This window comes from Bufo gargarizans, chromosome 3 (genome assembly GCF_014858855.1).
Source record: "Bufo gargarizans isolate SCDJY-AF-19 chromosome 3, ASM1485885v1, whole genome shotgun sequence".
Taxonomy (NCBI): domain Eukaryota; kingdom Metazoa; phylum Chordata; class Amphibia; order Anura; family Bufonidae; genus Bufo; species Bufo gargarizans.
In genome coordinates this window covers 393,933,170-393,959,035 of record NC_058082.1, presented here as the reverse complement: position 1 = coordinate 393,959,035, position 25,866 = coordinate 393,933,170, and the positions used below count along the sequence as shown (strand labels likewise).

General features: G+C 43.2%; 1 protein-coding gene across 4 annotated transcripts in view; it reads left to right on the top strand.

Annotated features, from left to right (window-relative positions):
- The window catches only part of ATP2B4 (ATPase plasma membrane Ca2+ transporting 4), a 226,751-nt gene that overhangs the window by 164,410 nt on the left and 36,475 nt on the right, over positions 1–25,866 (top strand). For all 4 annotated transcript variants that reach the window (XM_044288273.1, XM_044288272.1, XM_044288275.1 and 1 more), the window contains 4 exons: positions 570–783; positions 4,281–4,492; positions 16,467–16,574; positions 22,235–22,417. In XM_044288273.1, coding sequence (XP_044144208.1) covers positions 570–783; positions 4,281–4,492; positions 16,467–16,574; positions 22,235–22,417 — 717 coding nt within the window. The remainder of the gene's footprint in view (positions 1–569; positions 784–4,280; positions 4,493–16,466; positions 16,575–22,234; positions 22,418–25,866) is intronic.

Below are 25,866 nucleotides of genomic sequence, written 5' to 3'. Positions count from 1 at the left end.
AGGCTTAGAAGTTTAGAAGTGAATCTTGAAATTTCTCAGAAATGTTAAAAAAAACAACTTTTTAAGGACCAGTTCAGGTCTGAAGTCACTTTGTGAAGCTTACATGATATAAACCACCCCACTCTAGAATCTACACCCCTCAAGGTATTCAAAACTGATTCTATAAACGTTGTTAACCCTTTAGGTGTTCCACAAGAGTTATTGGCAAATAGAGATGACATTTCTGAATTTCAATTTTTGGCCAAATTTTCCATTTTAATCCATTTTTTCCAGTAAGTGAGAAAGTGTTTCTGTAAACTACAGAATCAGAGCCATAAATATTGAGTTTTCTTTGGATGTTAACATTTTATTTAGATAAAGCTATTATGTGCAAGTGGCTGCTGTATTTTTACTTTATTGCGTATATATTTAGTTCTTAGTCTTCTTCCTGAATGATAATCCTGATGCAGACATTTCTGTGATGCTTGGTTTGTACCGCCTATTTTTTTCTCAATACTTCTATATTGTTTTTAGTCTTTCCTGGATTATTAGCTGCTATTAGTTGCCTTATTTTTTTTTTTACATTTCAGGACTCTCCGCTGAAAGCTGTGCAGATGCTTTGGGTGAACTTGATCATGGATACATTTGCATCCCTTGCACTTGCCACAGAGCCTCCAACAGAATCGCTACTTCTGCGTAGACCATATGGTCGTAACAAACCACTCATCTCACGTACTATGATGAAAAACATTTTAGGACACGCTGTCTATCAGTTGACTATCATCTTTACTCTGCTCTTTGCAGGTCAGAATTATGTTCTCTTTGCAGAAAGTAACCTATTTTATGTATATTACATGGGGAATACATTGTCTGGTTGCTAAAGATTTTATCATAAATTATAGGTTATTTTGCTTAATTTTTTTTTAGGCCATATAAAGTTATTCTAGCTATACAGTCATACACTGAAATAATTGTGCCTCTTTGAGGTTTAGAACTAAAGAGGCATGGTTGGAGAATATATGAAACTGTGTAAAAGCTGTTTAATGCCTATGGTAACCAATCACATCGCAGCTTTCATTTCGTGTAGTTGCTCTAGAACAGGGGTGCACAACGTTTCCTGGTTGGGGGCCACATTGCCAGACTGAACCAATGACGAGGGCCGAAATTAAAATTTAAAGGTGTATTAACAACTGAAATATTGTACTTATGGCATATTGAACACACATTATCTAACATTTATGTCTAGTTACACTTCCAGGACTCCCATCTAATGGGAGAAATACATGAAAAATGCATGTGAGCAGCCACAAGACATAGGCATACATGTCTGTTACCAGATGGTTGGGGGCCACACAGAATGGCATCAAGGGCCGGATGTGGCCCCCGGGCCGCAGGTTGTGCACCCCTGCTCTAGAAAAACAAAAGCTGCAATTAGTTGGTTGCTGTGACCATGATAATTCAGAAACTTTGTCACAAAACAAATTCTTCACAAAACCAAATGCTGAAACTACTGTAATATTTAGAGTTAAAAATACAGTGCTGTTATTACAGCTCCATCTTAGTACATGCAAAATGTGTCCTTTAAGATTTCTTGCAACTTAACTCTAATAAGGATCTAAAATATATATAAATTAGTTGGAAATTATCAGTTTCTCAGTTTATAAAAGATCTTAATATCCAGTTTCTTTAGCCAAAATAATAATTCAATTTGCCTTTAAAGGGGTTGCATAATCTCGCCGTTACAAAGGTGAGATGAGACACCGTCCAGACTACTTCCAGGCCGGGAAACAGCCGAGCACTCCAGCACTCTGCTGTTTCAGTAGCTTTCATTGCCGTGCATGTGAGCTACTGAAACGGCATAGCACAACAAGCTATGTTGTTTCTCTCCAAACATAATAGCTTGTTGTGTTACACGGTTTCCATACCTCTCAAGCACTCTGCTGTTTCCTGGCCAGAAGGTGGTTTCGACTGTCTCATGTCACCTTAGTAACAGCAAGGTGATATAACCCCTTTAAAAGCAAATTAGAGTTTGTTCGTCCATTACAGGGGCTGTCAGAGTTCAGAGCTGAACCTGGACATATCATAATTTTCGCCCAGGCAGCCCCCCAGCATGGAATGAATCGGCAAAGGCTTTTTTGGGGGAGATCCAGTGACGTACTGGCCTCTCCATGGGTAAAGCAGGGCAGACTCTTCCGCCTAGCGGTGAGCCTGGTGACGTCACCGGCACTAATGGGCAGGCTTTAGCGCTGCCCTAACCTGTAAAACTGCTAGGGCAACGTTAAAGCCTGGCCATAAGTGCCACTGACAATACTGCTAGGCGGAAGCCTCCGCCTAGCAGTGTAAAAATATAAACAAACAGCCCTTGCCTTGCTTGATCCAGCTCAGGGCAAGGGAGAGCATTGGACCATGAAACACTCCGATGCTCATGTCAGAGGGGCCGGAGGGGTGAAAATGGGGACATGTCTGGGTTCAGCTTTGAACCTGGACAACGCCTCCAACTTTAACTTGGTGAACACCAAGTGCCTTATTTTTACTAGCTTGTTATCGGACACCAGTTTATAGTAGAATTCCAGAGCAGACATTTTAAAGGAAACCTGTTGCATACATGCTGGCATTATTGCCGACCTAATTTTAAAAAGCAGTCAAGCATTGTTAAGAGTTAAAGAAGACCTGTCCCCTCTCTGTACATGTCTATTTTAGTAACTACTTGAATTCCAAAGTAGTACTTCTCAGTCTTGCCAATCCCAAGCAAGTCTGCTTTATCACTGGCAGGGAAGCTAAAGACAGCAAAAATTATAAATATCCAATACGCTAAACAAAACAAAAAATTTCCACCAGCCCTTCTTACAAAATACACAGAAAATTCCTTAGACTTCTTCTCAGCTGGCTGACAGATGACATTATGAAACTTTAGCTTGCATTTACACTTTATAGATAAGACCATGGCCCTATAAAGAAGTCTCAGCTAAAATGAAGAACAATGGAGAATTTCCCCCTACTTTAGACAGAGGAAATGGATCCAGGCAGGGGGTTCCACTGTAACCCCTTTTGTTGTACTGACTGTGGAAGCCCTCTAACAGAGATTTAAATGTATAAGTTAAAAGTTTTACTGAAAGGGATTAGAAAAACTTGACTGCTTTCTCCAAAACAGAACCACACCTTTCCGTAAGTTATGCATGGTATTGCAGCTCAGCCACATTGACTTCAGTAGAGCCGTTTCTGGAGGAAAGCGGCCATGTTTTTCTAATTTTGTACAACCACTTGAATCTTTTCCCAGAATCTGAATCTGCTCCAGCATTTCCTGCTCTATAACATGCTGCCTTTAGGTTGCATAAAACAGCTGCTTTTATGGGATGGCAAGTACAGCTTATTAGGCTCTGCCAGGCAGCTATATGTAAGTAGTACGGTGTATCATGTAACTGATCAAAGGATTGCACATTAAGGTTCCTTTTGTGGGACGCCTAGATTAAAAAATAAATCATTTTCCAAAATTGATGATTCCCAAAAAGTAGAGCAAAGTGATGAAAAAGTAGTATGTAGCCCAAAATGGTACCAGTAAAAAAGCTTGTCCCACAATTAAAGTTCTCACACAACTCAATTGAATTAAAAATTAGAATGTTCTACAGATTCAGCAGAGTTAACAGTCACAGAGTTATGGCATCTAGTTAATGTGTTATGACTGTGACTGTTAACTCTGCTACATCTGTACCTCTTATGCAGGTTTATGCAAATGCAGCAGAGTTACCAGTCACAGTAGTAAAACATAATATGCCAGAATTCTGTCAACACTATTGATGAAGATGATATAACCCTGTTACAATATGAATAAACAATTATTCAAGCTGTGTAGGAAAAATGAATGATGAGATGGCCTTTAAAGAGGACCTTTCACTAGTTTAAAAACTAACTATATCAGTGGGCAGAGCGGCACCCAGGGGTCCCCCTGCACTTACTAGTATGTCTGGGCGCCGCTCAGTTCGCCTGGTATAGGCTCCGGTGTCTGCAGCTCCCTCTGTTGTACTGGGCAGAGTTTTTGTATTAGGGTTGTCCCTTGCTGCAGCGCTGGCCAATCGTAGCGCACAGCTCATAGCCTGGGACTCCCGGAGCCTATACCGGGCAAACGGAGCGGGGCCCAGACATACTAGTAAGTGCAGGGGGACCCCTGGGCGCCGCTCTGCCCACTGATATAGTTTTTAGTTTTTAAACTAGTGAAAGGTCCTCTTTAAGTATGCATTTTGTAGTTTTCAATTTCTTTGTATCGAAAAGCATTAATGAGATGACCCTTTTTTCCTTTTTCACAGGAGAGAAATTTTTTAACATTGACAGTGGGAGAAATGTACCCCTGCATTCCCCTCCTTCAGAACATTACACTATTGTTTTCAACACATTTGTTTTGATGCAACTTTTTAATGAGATCAACGCCCGGAAAATCCACGGAGAACGTAATGTTTTTGACAACATCTTCCGAAACCCTATCTTTTGTGCAGTTGTTGTGGGGACTTTTGCAGCACAGGTATTTGAGTCTCTAATCTAAAACGCCATTATAACATTTAAAATGTAATAATTTACTCTCATTTTATATGGAATTTGACATGGTCGCCTTATATGTAATCAGTCAATGTCACTGTGAGTTTATTGTAATAATGGCTTATATTAGTATTATTTAGACTAGTGGGAAGTCTTTTTTTTAAATCTTATTCAGTGTTGAAAATTGTGTTTTCTTCTGTATATTTTGTTAATATTGTCTTACTGGAAAGTGTCATCAAACATAGGCTTTAAAAAATCAGTCTGTAGAAGTGCCAGATTTTTACAACCCGACCCACTCTAATGATTCTTGTGCATTTAAAACACCCTGTTTAGATCGGCCACTTTATATAGAAAAATATATACAAACCGGATTCCAAAAAAGTTGGGACACTATACAAATCGTGAATAAAAACTGAATGCAATGATGTGGAGGTGCCAACTTCTAATATTTTATTCAGAATAGAACATAAATCACGGAACAAAAGTTTAAACTGAGAAAATGTACCATTTTAAGGGAAAAATATGTTGAATCAGAATTTCATGGTGTCAACAAATCCCCAAAAAGTTGGGACAAGGCCATTTTCACCACTGTGTGGCATCTCCCCTTCTTCTTACAAAACTCAACAGACATCTGGGGACCGAGGAGACCAGTTTCTCAAGTTTAGAAATAGGAATGCTCTCCAATTCTTGTCTAATACAGGCCTCTAACTGTTCAATCGTCTTGGGCCTTCTTTGTTGCACCTTCCTCTTTATGATGCGCCAAATGTTCTCTATAGGTGAAAGATCTGGACTGCAGACTGGCCATTTCAGTATCCGGATCCTTCTCCTACGCAGCCATGATGTTGTGATTGATGCAGAACGTAGTCTGGCATTATCTTGTTGAAAAATGCAGGGTCTTCCCTGAAAGAGATGACGTCTGGATGGGAGCATATGTTGTTCTAGAACCTGAATATATTTTCTGCATTGGTGCCTTTCCAGACATGCAAGCTGCCCATGCCACACGCACTCATGCAACCCCATACAATCAGAGATGCAGGCTTCTGAACTGAGCGTTGATAACAACTTGGGTTGTCCTTGTCCTCTTTAGTCCGGATGACATGGCGTCCCAGATTTCCAAAAAGAACTTCGAATCGTGACTCGTCTGACAACAGAACAGTCTTCCATTTTGCCACACTCCATTTTAAATGATCCTTGGCCCAGTGAAAACGCCTGAGCTTGTGGATCTTGCTTAGAAATGGCTTCTTCTTTGCACTGTAGAGTTTCAGCTGGCAACGGCGGATGGCCCGGTGGATTGTGTTCACTGACAATGGTTTCTGGAAGTATTCCTGAGCCCATTCTGTGATTTTCCTTTACAGTAGCATTCCTGTTTGTGGTGCAGTGTCGTTTAAGGGCTCGGAGATCACGGGCATCCAGTATGGTTTTACGGCCTTGACCCTTACGCACAGAGATTGTTCCAGATTTTCTGAATCTTCGGATGATGTTATGCACAGTTGATGATGATAGATGCAAAGTCTTTGCAATTTTTCGCTGGGTAACACCTTTCTGATATTGCTCCACTATCTTTCTGCGCAACATTGTGGGAATTGGTGATCCTCTACCCATCTTGGCTTCTGAGAGACACTGCCACTCTGAGAAGCTCTTTTTATACCCAATCATGTTGCCAATTAACCTAATTAGTGTTAATTGGTCTTCCAGCTCTTCATTATGCTCAAATTTACTTTTTCCAGCCTCTTATTGCAACTTGTCCCAACTTTTTGGGGATTTGTTGACACCGTGAAAATTTGAATCAACTTATTTTTCCTTTAAAATGATACATTTACTCGGATTAAACGTTTGATCTGTCATCTACATTCTGTTACAAATAAAATATTGACATTTGCCATCTCCACATCATTGCATTCAGTTTTTATTCACAATTTGTTTAGTGTCCCAACTTTTTGGGAGTACGGTTTGTATAACGTAAAACGTAAACCCATATTAACGCCTTAAGGACTTGAACAATTTTCATTTTTACTCCCTGCCTTCCTAGAGCCATAAATAAATGACAACATTTTATGTTGCATACAATGTAGTGGAAAGCTGGGGGGAAAAAATGGTGGAATTGGGAAAAAATGCAATTACACCATAATTTCGGTAACCGTTTTAGGGCTATATAGGATAGGAAAGTGTAACGGATCTCCTGGCACCCCGACCGGGTACCTCCCTCGATAGCTGCTCCTAGTGCTTCCCGAGGACTCCAAGCACTCCACTTGACACCGCAAGCGCTGCAGACCCCACGAACCGCCGAAGCTTGTTTGAGGTCTGACAGTCTCCTACCCACCCTGGACCTACGACAAGGCTCCAGGCTCCAGTGGGTGAACCTCTCCTAAATCCAGAGTGCAGGAACAGCTCTTACAAGAGATAATAGTATAGCCAGTGGAGTATAGCAAATCTTCAGCGTATAGCAATCCCCAGTGTCGATCAGTTACCCAAACACCAGCCTCAACATGATGAAGGGTACAACAGAAACTCTTTATTGAACATTGAACACACAAGCATTGACACATTTTCCAACATCGTTACCACCCACAGGGTTTTGTTAAAAACAACCAATAAATATGTACAATACACTCAGACACTCCCACACAAAATCCTCCCCTCTGCCTGTGATACAATTACCCCACACAATGGGTTGATGAAATTGTATCACGGGCAGGAGTATACACAATGTCTTCTGTCCTGGAGACAACCGAGGTGTAATTCAATTATCTCTCGGGACAAAGGGAAATCGCCAATACACACGTGGAGACAATAGGACAGACATCACCACGCAAATATACAATGTCCCACCCTTTACAGTACACATAGACATTTAACATATCCCAAAATGGCACGAATTAGACCAGGGGTTCAAACGTTAGTAAAAGTCCTTTGTGAACAAAAGAAACATGGCTGATGAGAGGGCCCATAATCCTGGGGCAAGAGGCTGGCAACCAGGCCTCTCCATCACCCAGTGGCGAGGTTGGTTTCACCACTGAAAGATTAAAACTCCTGTACTCCACTATATTGCTTTAAGTGTTGTATTTTATTTAACAAGCAGATTTCCAGTTCAAATGGAATGTACTGAACGTTTTCAGCATTTAGCCTTCTTCAGAACACTGGATGAGCCGCACTGTGTAGAGAATTGAAAGTAGGGTAAAGTACCCACAGCTGGTAGCAGATGGGGTAGAGGAACCAAAATGGTCCTGGTGTGTTGGGCTCTGTGGCCCTGGTCGGCGCAGGGTTTAAATCGGGCAGCAGCCCTATAGGAATGGTGCTTTTGTATTTGCTTCTGTTTTTTATTTTTTTAAATGAACGTTTATTTTATGCAAACGAGCATCTAGGAGCAATGGAAGTATTGCCCCTATTCTTAGGCCCCTTTCACACGGGCGAGTATTCCATGCGGGTTGAACGCATTGCACCCGCACTGAATCCGGACCCATTCATTTCTATGGGGCTGTTCACATGAGTGGTGATTTTCACGCATCACTTATGCGTTGCGTGAAAATCACAGCATGTTCAATATTCTGCGTTTTTTCACGTAACACAGGCCCCATAGAAATTTATGGGGTTGCGTGAAAATCGCAAGCATCCGCAAGCAAGTGCGGATGCGGTGCGATTTTCACACATGGTTTCTAGGTGACAGTCTACTCACTGTATTATTTTCCCTTATAACATGGTTATAAGGGAAAATAATAGCATTCTGAATACAGAATGCATAGTATAATAGTGCTGGAGGGGTTAAAAAATAAATAAAAAAAGGAACTCACCTTCTCCTCTTGATCGCGTAGTTCCCGGTCTCTTCTTTACTTCTTTAATGATGAGCTGTGGGCTAAAGGACCTGTGGTGACGTCAGATCACATGCTCCATCACCACTGTGATGGACCATGTGATCTGACGTCACCACAGGTCATTTAGCCCACAGCTCATCATTAAAGAAGAGACCGGGAACTACGCGATCAAGAGGAGAAGGTGAGTTAATTTTTTTATTTATTTTTAACCCCTCTAGCACTATTGTACTATGCATTCTGTATTCAGAATGCTATTATTTTCCCTTATAACCATGTTATAAGGGAAAATAATACAATCTTCAGAACATCAATCACAAGCCCGAACTTCTGTGAAGAAGTTTGGGTTTGGGTACCAAACATGCGCGATTTTTCTCACACGAGTGCAAAACGCATTACAATTTTTTGCACTCGCGCGGAAAAATCGCGCCTGTTCCCGCAACGCACCCGCCTCTTATCCAGGCCAAAAATATGATGCCCGTGTGAAAGAGGCCTTAGAGAGTCTGTTCTGCCTCCTCTAGCCGTGCCCTCATCATGTTGCATGTTGATTGACAGGGCCAGGAAGGATGACGTGGACACTGAAGGGCCCTGGCAATTAATATGATGAGGCTTATTTGCATAAAATAAAAGTTTATTTTTCTCAAAAGCAGGCAAATAGAATGGACAAAGACTGTAGGCTTCAGCTTCCATTAGCATATGGCTAAGGTCAGCCAGTTTAATAACAATGTTCCTGATGACAGAAGCTATTTAAACCTAACACTTTTTGTGTTCCACCCACGTTCAAAACTCAAAGGGCCGTTTCACACGAGCGGATGCCGTGCGTGGCATCGGCTCCGTGAAAGAGTGCCAAGCCACGCTGCAGACTGCAGAGGCACGGAGCATTAACATGACTGTTAATGCTCCGTGCCTCTCTGTGATCTCTTTACTACGAAATCACAGTTGTCACTGTGATTTCGTAGTAAAGAGATCACAGAGAGGCACGGAGCATTAACAGTCATGTTAATGCTCAGTGCCTCTGCAGTCTGCAGCGGGTCTTGGCACTCTTTCACGGAGCGGATGCCACGCACGGCATCCGCTCGTGTGAAACAGCCCAAAATGTTTGCACAAGTTAGTACAAAAAAATTGCAAAAAAACAGAATTCTACAGTAAAAGCATGATAAATCAGGGCCATTATGTTTTATTTAGCTTGAAACATAGGTCAATTTTATTTTGTAATGAACCATGTAAAATTGCAAGTAAAATCTATTCTACAAACATCACTATAGATAAAATAGGAGTGGCCTACCCTGTAATATGGAAAGCATTACATTAAACATTAACATTATTAACCACTACACCAACAAAGCCTTGTGAATATACAGCAGTGTATCTTAGGGCTCTTTCACACGGATCCGTCTTCAAAATGCGTTCAGTGTTACTATGGCAGCCAGGACGCTATTAACCCCTTAAGGACACAGCCCTATTTCACCTTAAGGACCAGGCCATTTTTTGCAAATCTGACCACTGTCACTTTAAGTGCTGATAACTTTAAAACGCTTTGACTTACCCAGGCCGTTCTGAGATTGTTTTTTCGTCGCATATTGTACTTCATGACACTGCTAAAATTGGGTCAAAAAAGTTAATTTTTTTGCATAAAAAAATACCATATTTACCAAAAAATTTGAAAAATTTGCAAATTTCAAAGTTTCAGTTTCTCTACTTCTGTAATACATAGTAATACCCCCAAAAATTGTGATGACTTTACATTCCCCATATGTCTACTTCATGTTTGTAGCATTTTGGGAATGATATTTTATTTTTTGGGGATGTTACAAGGCTTAGAAGTTTAGAAGCAAATTTTGAAATTTTCAGAAATCTTCAAAATCCCACTTTTTATGGACCAGTTCAGGTTTGAAGTCACTTTGTGAGGCTTACATAATAGAAACCACCCAAAAATGACCCCATTCTAGAAACTACACCCCTCAAGGTATTCAAAACTGTTTTTACAAACTTTGTTAACCCTTTAGGTCTTCCACAACACTTCATGGCAAATGGACATACATTTTTAGAATTTAGATTTTTTGGAAAATTTTCCAATATAATCAATTTTTTCCTGGAAAAAAACAAGGGTTAACTGCCAAACAAAACTCAAAATGGGTTGCCCTGATTCTGTAGTTTGCAGAAACACCCCATATGTGGTCGTAAACTACTGTTTGGCCAAACGGGAGCACGTAGAAAGAGGGGAACGCCATATGTGTTTTGGAAGGCAGATTTTGCAGGACTGGTTTTGTTTATACCATGTCCCATTTGAAGCCCCCTGTTGCACCCCTAGAATAGAAATTTCAAAAAAGTGACTCCATCTAAGAAAGTACACCCCTCAAGGTATTCAAAACTGGGTTTACAAACTTTGTTAACCCTTTAGGTGTTCCACAAGAGTTATTGGCAGATGGAGAAACAATTTAGAAATTTCTATTTTTTGGAAAATTTTCCATTTTAACCCATTTTTTCCAGCAATAAAGTAAGGGTTAACAGCCAAACAAAACTCAATATGGGTTGCCCTGATTCTGTAGTTTGCAAAAACACCCCATATGTGGTCGTAAACTACTGTTTGGCCAAACGGGAGCACGTAGAAAGAGGGGAACGCCATATGGGTTTTGGAAGGCAGATTTTGCAGGACTGGTTTTGTTTATACCATGTCCCATTTGAAGCCCCCTGTTGTACCCCTAGAATAAAAATTTCAAAAAAGTGACTCCATCTAAGAAAGTACACCCCTCAAGGTATTCAAAACTGGGTTTACAAACTTTGTTAACCCTTTAGGTGTTCCACAAGAGTTAATGGCAGATGGAGAAACAATTTAGAAATTTCTATTTTTTGGAAAATTTTCCATTTTAACCCTTACTTTATTACTGAAAAAAATGGGTTAACAGCCAAACAAAACTCAAAATGGGTTGCCCTGATTCTGTAGTTTGCAGAAACACCTCAAATGTGCTTGTAAACTACTATTTGGCTAAACGGCAGGACATAGAAGAAGGGGAACGCCATACGGTTTTTGGAAGGCAGATTTTGCTGGACTGGTTTATTTACACCATGTACCCTTTCGAGCCCCCTGATGCACCCCTAGAGTAGAAACTCCATAAAAGTAACCCCATCTAGGAAACTATGGAATAAGGTGGTTGTTGTTTTGGTACTATTTTAGGGGTAAATATGATTTTTGGTTGCTCTATATTACACTTTTTTGAGGCAAGGTAACAAAAAAATAAAATTCTAAAATTTTTCTACATTTGCTATTTAGTTTTGTGGAACACCTAAAGGGTTAACAAAGTTTATAAAGTAACTTTTGAATACCTTGAGGGGTGTAGTTTCTTAGATGGGGTCACTTTTTTGGAGTTTCTAGTCTAGGCTACATCAGGGGGGGCTTCTAATGGGACATGGTGTCAAAAATAAAAACTGTCCATCAAAATCTGCCTTCCAGAAACCATATGGAGTTCCCTTCGTTCTATGCCCTGCCGTGCGGCTATATAGCCATTTACGACCACATATGGGGTGTTTCTGCAAACTACAGAATCAGGGCCATAAATATTGAGTTTTTTTTGGCTGTTAACCCTTGCTTTATTACTGGAAAAAAAGGATTCAAATGGAAATTTTGCCCAAAAATGGGTGTTTTGGCACCGTTTTTATTTTATATTTTTAACACCGTTCATCCGAGGGGTTTGGTCAAATGTTATTTTTATAGCGACGACTTTTACGCACGCGATGATGCCCAATATGTATGGCTCTCAGACTTTGGAGACACTAAGCAGGCATCCTAAAACTGCGGCCCTCCAGATGTTGTAAAACTACAATTCCCACCATGCCCTGCTGATGGCTGTAGGTTGTCTGGGCATGCTGGGAGTTATAGTTTTACAACATCTGGAGGGCCGCAGTTTGAGGATGCCTGCACTAAAACTAATATTTTTTTGGGGGAAAAAAATTGTTTCTGTGTCTCCAAAGTCTGAGAGACATAGTGTTTTATGTTCTCTAGGGGACTGTTGGAGATTATAAAAATTTAGTACTCCATGGAAGTGTGATACTCCCTGAAGCAATCGATAACGCAGAGGCCCGGATGATCGGGGCAAGTGTCACACTGAGTAGTGGTGTCCTTCCGTATCCCCCTCTTGTGACACACTCTGCATCTTTTTTGGGTTCGTCCCTTCTTTCCAGTATGGGGGACCACACCTGGAAAGTGTTGGCCAGGGACGATCCGGGCGCCTCCAGTTCCCGAGGTACTCCGGCCTGCTCTTTCCCGGTCCGAAAAGATCAGGTCTTTGAGGACTGCCTCAGAATTGGAGGAATGTCCCTGTGCTGCCAGCGCTTCGGGATAGTACAAAAGAATTGTACATGGCAACCTGCACCATGTAGACCGCAACTTTTTTGTACCATGCCCGGGTTTTGCGCATGGCATTATATGGCTTGAGGACTTGATCAGAGAGATCAACTCCTCCCATATACCGATTGTAGGCGACGATACAATCGGGCTTGAGGACCGTTGCCGTGGTACCTCGCACAGAGACTGGGGTGGTGCTGTTACCGTGGATTGTGGACAGCATAAGGACATCCCTCTTGTCCTTATACCTGACCAGCAACAGGCTTCCACTGGTAAGGGCACGGGTCTCACCCCTGGGGATAGGTACCTGGAGGGGGTGGGCAGGGAGGCCGCGTTGATTTTTCCGCACGGTCCCACAAGCGAACGTGGATCTGGCGGCAAGGGACCTGAACAAGGGAATGCTGGTATAAAAGTTGTCCACGTACAAGTGGTAACCCTTATCCAGCAGTCGTTACATAAGGTCCCACACGAGTTTCCCGGTAACACCCAGAGTGGGGGGACATTCTGGTGGTTGAATCCGGGAATCTCGCCCCTCGTACACACGAAATTTGTAAGTGTACCCTGAGGTACTCTCACAAATTTTGTATAGCTTCACGCCATACCTCGCCCGCTTTGTGGGAATGTATTGGCGGAAACGGAGTCTCCCCTTGAACGCAACGAGAGACTCATCAACCGCGACCTCCATTCCAGGTACGTAGACCTGCTGAAATGTGGCCCCAAAGTGATCGATGACCGGCCGTATCTTGTACAGCCGGTCATAGGCAGGATCACTTCGGGGGGGATTATCGGAATAATGCAGACATTTCCGGATGGCCTCAAACCGGGAGCGTGTCATGGCCGTACTGTACAGTGGGGTCTGGTATAGGACGTCCCCACTCCAGTACAGCCTGACACTGGGTTTTTGCACTAGACCCATATGCAGCACGAGGCCCCAAAATGTCCTCATCTCGGCTGTACTGACCGGCGTCCAGCCACCGGGTCTAGCCAAAAATGAGCCCGGGTTTTGAGCGACGAACTGTTGGGCGTACAGATTCGTCTGCTCCACCATCAGATTCACCAGTGGGTTACTGAAAAAAAAAACTAAAGTCTATTTCAGTAAACCCCACTGTGGGAATCTGGATTCCAGGATTGCCAGCGAAATCCGGAATCTCAGGCTCAAAGTCCACTGGGGGACACCAGCTAAGTTCATCGGCAGGGGGCTCCGGTGAACTTATTTGGTGGGCCGGGAAACCAGTACGAACCCCAGGGCGGCTCGTACTAGGGTGGGCCACAGGATCCCTAGCATGTGTGGCCCCTGGCTCCGCCTGGCGGCGTCTCCGCTGCCTTGGTGGCTCATCGTCATCCGATGATGATGAGGAGGATGCGGATGACAAAAGGAACGTGGGGTCATCCTCATCCTCATTGGGGCTCTCAGAGTCGGAGGCAATCTGGGCATATGCCTCCTCGGCCGAGAACACCCGGCGGGCCATGGGTGTGTGTGTGTGCGTGTGTATGTGCGTAAACCTTTATTCTATGTGCGTGTGTGTTGGGGCACGGGTGTTCACGTACTAAAAAGTCCAGGCAAAAAAAATGGGCAAGTGTTAGAAAAAAAAAAAAAAAAGTTCAAACTTGCTGATCAGCGGTTCAACGCTGATCAGCGGTCGGTGGGGTGGTGGGGCGGGCGATGCGCTAACAGTGGACGGACGCTAAAAAGTGCCGGCCAGTCAGCGCACGCAGAAAAAAAAAAAGTGGTGGTGGGGGAAGGGGCTGGTGGTGAGGGGGGGGGGCTGGTGGTGGGGGGGATGCGGGGGGGGGGGCAAGTGGCAGGGGGGGCTGGGGTCTGGTAGCTGAAAAAAAAAAAGTTTGGAATAAATGTGCTTTTTTTTTCTAACTTTTCCCTTCTATCCCTGCCTAAAGGTGCCTCTCCCTCACTGACCCTAACCTACCTGGGTGGCGATGGGTGCAGGAGGGTGATGGATGCCGATTAGGGGGACACAGGAGCTGGTGCTGGATGATGCTGCACGGTCAGGGTGCTGGACAGGAAGAGGAGGGGAGAGAGGAGCGCAGGAAGTTTGAATCTCGCGCCTCTCTCCCCTGCACCAATCAGCACCCTGGACAGCGGCGTTCAGCACCAGGGCCAGCTCCGCCTCTGCAAATCCTCGGACTGCGATTGGTGGTGTAAAATTACGCCACCGATCGCAGTCTTTTTCCGGTTCATCGGGTCACAGGACACCCGAATGGACCGGAAACGCAGAAAACCGCAGGTCTGAATTGACCTGCGGTTTTCTGCGATCGTCGATGCGGGGGGGTCAAATGACCCCCCCCCTGCATTGTTACAGGATGCCGGCTGAATGATTTCAGCCGTCATCCCGTTCCGATTAACCCCCGCGGCGACGGCATCGCTATTTAAAGCCATGACGTACCGGTACGTCATGTGTCCTTAAGGACTCGGGAAACATGCCGTACCGGTACGTCATGTGTCCTTAAGGGGTTAAAGTCCTGGTTGCCATAGTAGTAGTGGGGAGCGGGAGAACAGTATACTTACCGTCCGTGCTGCTCCCGGGGCGCTCCAGAATTACGTCAGAGCGCCCCATGCGCATGGATGACGTGCCATGCGATCACATCATCCATGCGCGTGGGGCGCCCTGACGTCACTCTGAAGCGCCCCGGGAGCCACACGGATGGTAAGTATACTGCTCCCCAGCTCCCCACTACACTTTACCATGGCTGCCAGGACTTTAGCGTCCCGGCAGCCATGGTAACCATTCGGAAAAAGCTAAACGGCGGATCAGGCAATGCGCCGAAACGACGTTTAGCTTAAGGCCGGATCCGGATTAATGCCTTTCAATGGGCATTAATTCCGGATCCAGCCTTGTGGCAAGTGTTCAGGATTTTTGGCCGGAGCAAAAAGCGCAGCACGCTGCGGTATTTTCTCCGGCCAAAAAAACGTTCCGGTCCGGAACTGAAGACATCCTGATGCATCCTGAACGGATTTCTCTCCATTCAGAATGCATTAGGATAAAACTGATCAGGATTCTTCCGGCATAGAGCCCAGACGACAGAACTCTATGCCGGAAGAAAAGAACGCAAGTGTGAAAGAGCTCTTAGGAAAATCTAACATTTCAATAAAAATATATGACCATAGGCACCACTCACTCCCATGAATGTATTATATATTCCAGTGTTTTTAATTATACATTATGGTCAGTAAAAAAAATGGAAGAAAATCAGTAGTTCTTGAAGTGTTTGTTCAGTTTCAGGAAGAAACCAGACAACCCAAGGGATTCATTTGCAATAGAGTGATCATTACTTAACCGGCAGATCCTGATCTGTTTACCTGGCTGTAGTGGTTATGTCATGTCGACAACATATGACCCATGCAGTCACTGGCCTTTTTGGTGCTCCACAGAGGCCAATGATTGGCTGCATTGGTCACATATTGTTAACGTAACATCACCACTTCAGATCCTGGCTGGGAGAACCAGAGCAGCAGTGCGGGATTTGCCAGGTATGTAATGATCACTTCTTTATTGCAGGCGATATCACATGTTGTCCAGTTTCCTCCTGAAACCAGATAACCCCTTTGACGGGCCACTGTCAGCAGATTTGTGCCTATAAAACTGGCTGACCATAATTTTCCCAGCAGTGCAGGCACATATGAACATGTTACCAACACAGATGCCAAGAGCACATACAACAGTGCAGCCAGTTTCATAGGTACAAATCTGCTGACAGAAGCCCTTTAAATTCTTATTAGTTCTAATAGATGTTACAAATAACTTTAAATTGACCTATAATCTTATTATCATCATCATTATTATTATCATTGTCAGATTGTGATTGTGGAGTTTGGAGGCAAACCATTCAGTTGCTCTGGCTTAACTTTATCACAGTGGTTCTGGTGCATCTTTATTGGACTTGGTGAGCTGTTGTGGGGCCAGGTATGTTTCTTATATTTATTGCTATATAAAGGTGTAATTTTTTATACAGAGATACAGTACTATGCAAAAGTTTTAGACAGGTTTGAAAAAATGCTTTATATCGATTAACAAAATGTGAATGAACAAAAAAGAAAAATGTTAATTAAATCAATATTTGGTGTGACCACCCTTTGCCTTGAACACAGAATCAAATCTTCTCAGTCATACTTGCATAGTTTTGAAGGACCTCGGCAGGAAGGTTTTTCCACACATCTTGGAGAACTAACCACAGATCTTATGTGGATGTAGGCTTGCTCAAATCCTTCTGTCTCTTTCTGTAGCCCCATACAAATACACCAGTCTACTGTTTGGAGAAGCCTGACAAGAAGTCATGGAAGAATTGCCACAAAGCCATACTGTCTATGTGGAAACAAGGCCAAGCTACTCATTAGGAACTGGGTTGCAGAAAAATTGTAGCAGGTGACCTGGACTGATGAGCCAAAATTGAAATTATATTACTGTTACATAAGCCAGTTTGTTCGCTGAAGGGCTGGAGAGCGGTACAATAATGAATGTCTGCAGAAAACCGTGAAGCATGGTGGAGGCTTTCTTGAAAGCTTGAGACTGCATTTTAGCAAATGAAGCATGGCATTTGGTCCAGATTAAAAGAAATGTCACCAAAAATGTTATCTGCCACTTAAAACCAGATATGTTTTTATTTCCTGACTGTAGATTTATTTTATTTTATTTCCTGAACATGATTATTGGGGAGGCTATCTTGCCTGAGCTGTAAAGTTATCCGTAAAACCAAGAAGTGGCACCAATTATTAGACATAGTGGCCAGTGCAAAAACTGCAGGATTTTTGGTTTTAGTGAAAATGGAAAATTAAAAATAACATTAAACAAAATTATTTAAAACTATGTTAAGCATAGAAAAGTGATTTTAAACAGCAGGTCATTTTCTGATGACACATTTCCTTTAACCCCTTAAGGACCAGGCTCATTTTCACCTTGAGGACCATGCCATTTTTTGCAAATCTGACCAGTGTCACTTTAAGTGCTCATAACTTTAAAACGCTTTGACTTACCCAGGCTGTTCTGAGATTGTTTTTTCGTCACATATTGTACTTCATGACACTGCTAAAATTGGGTCAAAAAAGTACATTTTTTTTGCATAAAAAAAATACAATTTGTACCAAAAAATTTGAAAAATTAGCAAATTTCAACGTTTCAGTTTCTCTACTTCTGTAATACATAGTAATACCCCCAAAAATTGTGATGACTTTACATTCCCCATATGTCTACTTCATGTTTGTAGCATTTTGGGAATGATATTTTATTTTTTGGGGATGTTACAAGGCTTAGAAGTTTAGAAGCAAATTTTGAAATTTTTCAGAAATCTTCAAAATCCCACTTTTTATGGACCAGTTCAGGTTTGAAGTCATATTGTGAGGCTTAGATAATAGAAACCTCCCAAAAATGACCCCATTCTACAAACTACACCCCTCAAGGTATTCAAAACTGTTTTTTGTTTTTTTACTTTATTAACCCTTTATGTGTTTCACAAGAGTTAATGGCAGATGTAGAAACAATTTAGAAATTTCTATTTTTTTCCAGGAGTAAAACAAGGGTTAACTGCCAAACACTCAAAATGGGTTGCCCTGATTCTGTAGTTTGCAAAAACACCCCATATGTGGTCGTAAACTACTGTTTGGCCGAACGGTAGCACATAGAAGGAGGGGAACACCATATGGGTTTTGGAAGGCAGATTTTGCAGGACTGGTTTTGTTTATACCATGTCCCATTTGAAGCCCCCTGTTGCACCCCTAGAATAGAAATTTCAAAAAAGTGACTCCATCTAAGAAAGTGCACCCCTCAAGGTATTCAAAACTGGGTTTACAAACTTTGTTAACCCTTTAGGTGTTCCACAAGAGTTAATGGCAGATGGAGAAACAATTTTGAAATTTCTATTTTGGGGAAAATTTTCCAATATAATAATTTTTTTCCAGGAGTAAAACAAGGGTTAACTGCCAAACAACACTCAAAATGGGTTGCCCTGATTCTGTAGTTTGCAGAAACACCCCATTTGTGGTCGTAAACTACTATTTGGCTAAACGTCAGGACATAGAAGAAGGGGAACGTCATATGGTTTTTGGAAGGCAGATTTTGCTGGACTGGTTTATTTACACCATGTACCCTTTCAAGCCCCCTGATGCACCTCTAGAGTAGAAACTCCATAAAAGTGACCCCATCTAGGAAACTACGGGATAAGGTGGTTGTTGTTTTGGGACTATTTTTGGGGTAAATTTGATTTTTGGTTGCTCTATATTACTCTTTTTGAGGCAATGTAACAAAAAAATTAAATTCTAAAATTGTTTCTACATTCGCTATTTAGTTTTGTGGAACACCTAAAGGGTTAACATAGTTTGTAAAGTAACTTTTGAATACCTTGAGGGGTGTAGTTTCTTAGATGGGGTCACTTTTTTGGAGTTTCTAGTCTAATTGTTTCTGTGTCTCCAAAGTCTGAGAGCCATAGTGTTTTATGTTCTCTAGTGGACTGTTGGGGATTATACAAATTTAGTACTCCATGGAAGTGTGATACTCCCTGAAGCAATCGATAATGCAGAGGCCCGGATGATCGGGGCACGTGTCACATTGAGTAGTGGTGTCCTTCCGTATCCCCCTCTTGAGACACACTCTGCATTTTTTGGGGGTTCGTCCCTTCTTTCCAGTATGGGGGACCACACCTGGAAAGTGTTGGCCAGGGACGATCCGGGCGCCTCCAGTTCCCGAGGTACTCCAGCCTGCTCTTTCCCATTCCAAAAAGATCAGGTCCTTGAGGACTGCCTCATAGAATTGGAGGAATGTCCTGTGCTGCCAGCACTTCGGGATAGTACAAAAGAATTGTACATGGCAACCTGCACCAAGTAGACCGCAACTTCTTTGTACCATGCCCGGGTTTTGCGCATGGCGTTATATGGCGTGAGGACTTGATCAGAGAGATCAACTCCTCCCATATACCGATTGTAGTCGACGATACAATCGGGCTTGAGGACCGTTGCCGTGGTACCTCGCACAGAGACTGGGTTGGTGCTGTTACCGTGGATTGTGGACAGCATAAGGACATCCCTCTTGTCCTTATACCTGACCAGCAACAGGTTTCCACTGGTAAGTGCACGGGTCTCACCCCTGGGGATAGGTACCTGGGAGGCAGGGAGGCCGCGTAGATTTTTCCGCACGGTCCCACAAGCGAACGTGGATCTGGCGGCAAGGGACCTGAACAAGGGAATGCTGGTATAAAAGTTATCCACATACAAGTGGTAACCATTATCCAGCAGTGGGTACATAAGGTCCCACACGACTTTCCCGCTAACACCCAGAGTGGGGGGACATTCTGGGGGTTGAATACGGGAATCTCGCCCCTCGTACACACAAAATTTGTAAGTGTACCCTGAGGTACTCTTACAAATTTTGTATAGCTTCACGCCATACCTCGCCCGCTTTGTGGGAATATATTGGCGGAAACTGAGTCTCCCCTTGAACGCAACGAGAGACTCATCAACCGCGACCTCCCTTCCAGGTACGTAGGCCTGCTGAAATGTGGCCCCAAAGTGATCGATGACCGGCCGTATCTTATACAGCCGGTCATAGGCAGGATCACTTCGGGGTGGACATGCTGCATTATTGGAATAATGCAGACATTTCCGGATGGCCACAAACCGGGAACGTGTCATGACCATACTGTACAGTGGGGTCTGGTACAGGACGTCCCCACTCCAGTATTGCCTGACACTGGGTTTTTGGACTAGACCCATATGCAGCACGAGGCCCCAAAATGTCCTCATTTCGGCTGCACTGACCGGCGTCCAGCCACCGGGTCTAGCCAAAACTGAGCCTGGGTTTTGAGCGACGAACTGTTGGGCGTACAGATTCGTCTGCTCCACCATCAAATTCACCAGTGGGTTACTGAAAAAAAAAAAAAAAATAGTCTATTTCAGTAAACCCCACTGTGGGAATCTGGATTCCAGGATTGCCAGCGAAATCCGGAATCTCAGGCTCAAAGTCCACTGGGGGACACCAACTTAGTTCATCGGCAGGGGGCTCAGGTGGGCTTATTTGGTGGGCCGGGAAACCAGTACGAACCCCAGGGCGGCTCGTACTAGGGTGGGCCACAGGATCCCTAGCATGTGTGGCCCCTGGCTCCGCCTGGCGGCGTCTCCGCCGCCTTGGTGGCTCATCGTCATCCGATGATGATGAGGGGGATGCGGATGATAAAAGGAATGTGGGGTCATCCTCATCCTCACTGGGGCTCTCAGAGTCGGAGGCAATCTGGGCGTATGCCTCCTCGGCCGAGAACATCCGGCGGGCCATGGGTGTGTGTGCGTGTGTGGAAAACTTTATTATATGTGCGCGTGTGTGGCGGCAACAGGTGTTCGCGTACTAAAAAAGGCAAAAAAAAAAGGGCAAGTGTTAGGAAAAAAAAAGTTAAAACTTGCTGATCAGCGGTACGGCGGGCGATACGCTAACTGTGGACGGACGCTAAAAAGTGCCGGCCAGTCAGCGCACGCAAAAAAAAAAAAAAAAGTGGTGGTAAGGGGGGAGGCTGGTGGAGGGGGGAGGGGCAAGTGGCAGGGGGGGGGGTCTGGGTTAGGGTTATATGGATAGATGGAAGTTTAGAATAAAAGTACTTTTTTTTTTTTTTCCTAACTTACTTTTCCCTTCTTTCCCTGCCTAACGGTTCCTCTCCCTCACTGACCCTAACCTACCTGGGTGGCGATGGGTGCAGGAGGGTGATGGATGCCGATTAGGGGGACACAGGAGCTGGTGCTGGATGATGCTGCACGGTCAGGGTGCTGGACAGGAAGAGGAGGGCAGAGAGGAGCGCAGGAAGTTTGAATCTCGGCCTCTCTCCCCTGCACCAATCAGCACCCTGGACAGCAGTGTTCAGCACCAAGGCCAGCACCGCCTCTCAAATGACACCCCCCCCCCCCCCCCCCTACGTTGTTACGGGATCCGGCTGAATGATTTTAGCCGGCGCCCCGTTCCGATTAACCCCCACGGCGCCGGAATTCCGATTTTAAGTCAGGACGTACCGGTACGTCCTGTGCCCTTAAGGACTCGGGAAATAAGGCGTACCGGTACGCCCTATGTCCTTAAGGGGTTAATGGTGTCCTCAAATGCTGAGAAATACAAGCAGATATTGGTGTCAGAACTATCTTCAGTGTAAAGAGGAACAATTAGTTCTGGAAGTGATGATATGGCCCCCACAGAACCCTGGGTCATCTGGTATAACATGAAGAGATAAAGATTTGCACAAGCCTACATCTACAGAAGATCTGTGGTAAGTTCCCCAAGATGTTTGTGACAAACTCCCTTCCAAGTTCCTTCAAAAACTGGGTGCATGTACCTAGACAAATTGATTCTGTTTTGAAAGCAAAGGGTGATCACACCAAATATTTGATTTAGATATCTCTTTTGTTCGCTTTACGTTTTGTTAATTGATCAAATAAATCACTAACACTTTTTTTTTTTTTTTTTTTTTTTTTTTTAAGTATTCCTACTGTGCAGCATGTTCCACACCTGCTTAAAATCTTCTCACAGTACTGTTTTGCCATAAAATGTTATGATATTATGTTTGTATGTTACTGATCATCTTACTGCATTGGTCTTTGTCTGTTCAGTTAATCTGCACTGTTCCCACAAGCCGACTTAAGTTTTTGAAGGAGGCAGGCCATGGCCCTATGAAAGATGATATTCCCCATGAGGAACTGCCAGAGGACTCTGATGAGATTGACCATGCAGAAATGGAACTCAGGAAAGGCCAGATCTTGTGGTTCAGAGGCTTGAACAGAATACAGACTCAGGTACTTCTGTTATTAGTAACCAGTTAAATGAATATCTCAAGATTTGTTGCTTACGTCATACATTTTGTTATCTGTAAAACACATACATGATGTGAGAATCTAGACAATGTTGCAGTATTTTTGCTTTATCTTGATGCTACAGTAGTGTTATAACAATAGCATCATCAGTTTGTATTAATCCTTTACAAAAAGTAATATTAGACTTTTCATAAAATAGTACCAGCATTTTCTGTAAAACCTCAAAAATGTAATGTATAAAGTGAAAAATGCTTGAGAATTAACTTTACTTTGAAATGCTGAAATAATATTTAGTGACATTTGTTTCTGAGAGCTGCTTGACATCTACTGTATGTTGCATGTAGTTGACCAACTTCTGGCAAATGTGAACAGGTATTCCAGTCCAGGGCGATGGGACTACATTCCACAGTTGTTCTGCATTTTTGGGTTTTGCTTTATAAATCGCATTTTTTATGTCACCCCACTAGTTCTCTCTGAGATTAAGATCAGGGGATTGAGCTGGCAACACCATTACCTCAATCCTGTTTGTCTGTGATCAAGATGTTCCCTTACTGGTGTGTTTTGGGTCATTGTCATTGTTGAAACACCCATTTCAAGTGCTTTTCTTCTTCTGCACAGGGCAACATGATCTCAAGTATTTTGATATCTTCAAACTGATCCATTATCCCTCCCATACGATTAATATGCCCAACACCGTAGTATGAGAAACATCCCCATATCATGATTTTTGCACCGCCATGCTTTACTGTCTTCACAGTGTACTGTGGCTTGAATTCAGTCCTCAGGGGTCGTTTGATATACTGTCTGCAGCCACTAGATCCCAAAAGGCCACAAAACGTTATGCAATTTTTCTTAAGGCCAGTCAATGTGTTGCTTGGCAAATTGTAACCTACTTATCATGTGTTTTTTTTTTTTTTTTTTTTTTGTTGTTTTTAACACGCCGAGACTCTGAAGGGAGTTCTTGCTGGTAACTTGGCTTCACTTAATTGTCTTCTGATTGTAACAGTACTCACTGGTAACATTAAATCTTCTTAGATTTTTCTGGAGGTGATTATTGGCTGAGTCTTTGCCATTTTGGCTATTCAATCCATTCGAACAGTAGTTCCCTGCTTCTGGTATTAGAAATTATTTTATCTGAGCAGCCTATTTGCTGCACTTCTCTCTCCGATCAACTTTTTAATCAAAGTATGTTCTTCATCAGAACAATGTCTGAAGCAACTCATTTTCCCCCAGTATTTCAGAAGGAAGGATTAAGAATTAACGCGTATTATTTCACAGAACGAATCACTACACCAGTTTAACTCCTTGCTGCTATTATTTTGAGCTTGTCCTAATTGTTGGCTCTATTTTTTTCTATTACTCTGTTACACTTAGAGGTAAATTGTTAGTTATCCGGTTAATAATGTTGGACTATTTTTTTTTTTAACACTACTGTATATGAACTATATATCACACTCTGTGGAGCCATGCACTCATACTCTTTATTTTTATTTATTTTTAAAGGAGATCTTTCATCCGTTTTATGCTTCCCTCACTTTTAAATCCTAACAGCTCCATGGCTATCCCCGTCCACCTGCCTCTAATTGACCGTTTTTTCCATATGAATTAGGCTACATGTAGACAAACGTATTTTGTTGCCGTGTCCGTCCGTTTTATTTTATTTTTGCGGATAGGATGCGGACCAATTCATTTCAATGGGTCTGCAAAAAATGTGGACAGCACACCGCATCAGTACAGTATGTCCGATACGTAGCCCCTCAAAATAAATAGAACATGTCCTATTCTTGCTCGTTTTGTGGACAAGAATAGGCATTGTTACAATGGATTTGCACAAAACAAAACAATGACATTCGGACGTCATCTGTTTTTTTTTGGGGGGGGGGATCCACAATTTGGGGACGGCAAAACACATACGGACGTGTGCATGTAGCCTTAGCAGCAGGTGGAAGGGGAGAACCAGGAGATCATGAATATGGGAACTCATTTGGTATGCGCTGGAGCTGTTAGGATTTAAAGCTGAGGGCAACAATAAACTGGTGACAGAGTCCCTTTAGCAGCATTTGGTTGGGCTGGAAGCCTACGACTCCAAGAAGGCAGATCACTGATCTGTTAAAGGACTACACCCCACAGCTGGTCATGTAGTAGGAGCTGGGCATTGTAGTAGTGAGAGATAGAGGATTGGACCCCTTTGGCTGCATAGGAAACATAGTTTTGATACTGTGGAAAGTGACTCGGGGAACATCTGCTCTGCTCTTCAGTAACTGTTCTTGTAAAGGGAATCTGTCACTAGTTTTATGCTGCTAGGTTCTAACAGCTCCAGCATATGTCAAGGAGTCCTCATATTCATGAGCTCACCACTCTCCTCGCCCACCTGCCTCTGACATTTTTTTTCCATATCAATCAGCAGCAGGTGGGTGGAGAGAGGAAGGAGCTCATGAATATGGGGAATCATTGGTATGCGTTGGAGCTGTTCAATTCAAGATTTTGGCAAAGCGGCTGGGTCATTTAAAGAAGTTGACCCAGCATTTTACTAAGGGGATCTAACACTACTAGTTTATGTTGCCCTTAGTTAAGATACCATAAAACTGGTGACAGATTCCCTTTTAAACAACAGTAAGATTTTATTAAATGTTCCAAATTAGTCAGTGTACAGTAATAGTTTTGGTCAATACACGAGTAAGGAAGACATAAGTCAGTGTACTTACAGATCAAAATGAACATATAGAGATTAACTATGAACATTGTAACAATAGAAAGATCTGCAAATATTCGATTGATAAAACAAATACAAAAACTTTGTAGCAAGAGCAGTGTGTGACCACCATTTTCCATGTTCGGCTACTTTCACACCTGCGTTAGGTGCAGATCCGTCTGGTATCTGCACAGACGGATCCGCACCTATAATGCTAACGCTTGTATCCATTCAGAACGGATCCGTTTGCATTATCATGATAATGCAAACGGATCCGTTTTGACTTGCACTGAAATTTAATGGGAGGCGGATCAGTTTTCAATTGCACCATATTGTGTCAGTGAAAACAGATCCGTCCCCATTGACTTACATTGTAAGTCAGGACGGATTCGTTTGGCTCTGCATCGTCAGGCGGACATCAAAACGCTGCAAGCAGCGTTTTGGTGTCCGCCTCCAGAGCGGAATGGAGGCTGAACGGAGGCAAACTGATGCGTTCTGACGGATCCTTATCCATTCAGAATGCATTGGGGCTAAACTGATCCGTTTTGGGCCGCTTGTGAGAGCCCTGAAACAGATCTCACAAGCGGACCCAGAAACGCCAGTCTGAAAGTAGCCTTAGTTTCGGCTACATCCCAGCATACCTCGGCCGTGGTGTGTCTGGAGCCTGTGAACCTAGCCTAACTGAAAATTCCAACTTAAATTTAGACCTCAAAGTGCCCTGAATGCAAGCTGTAAGGCC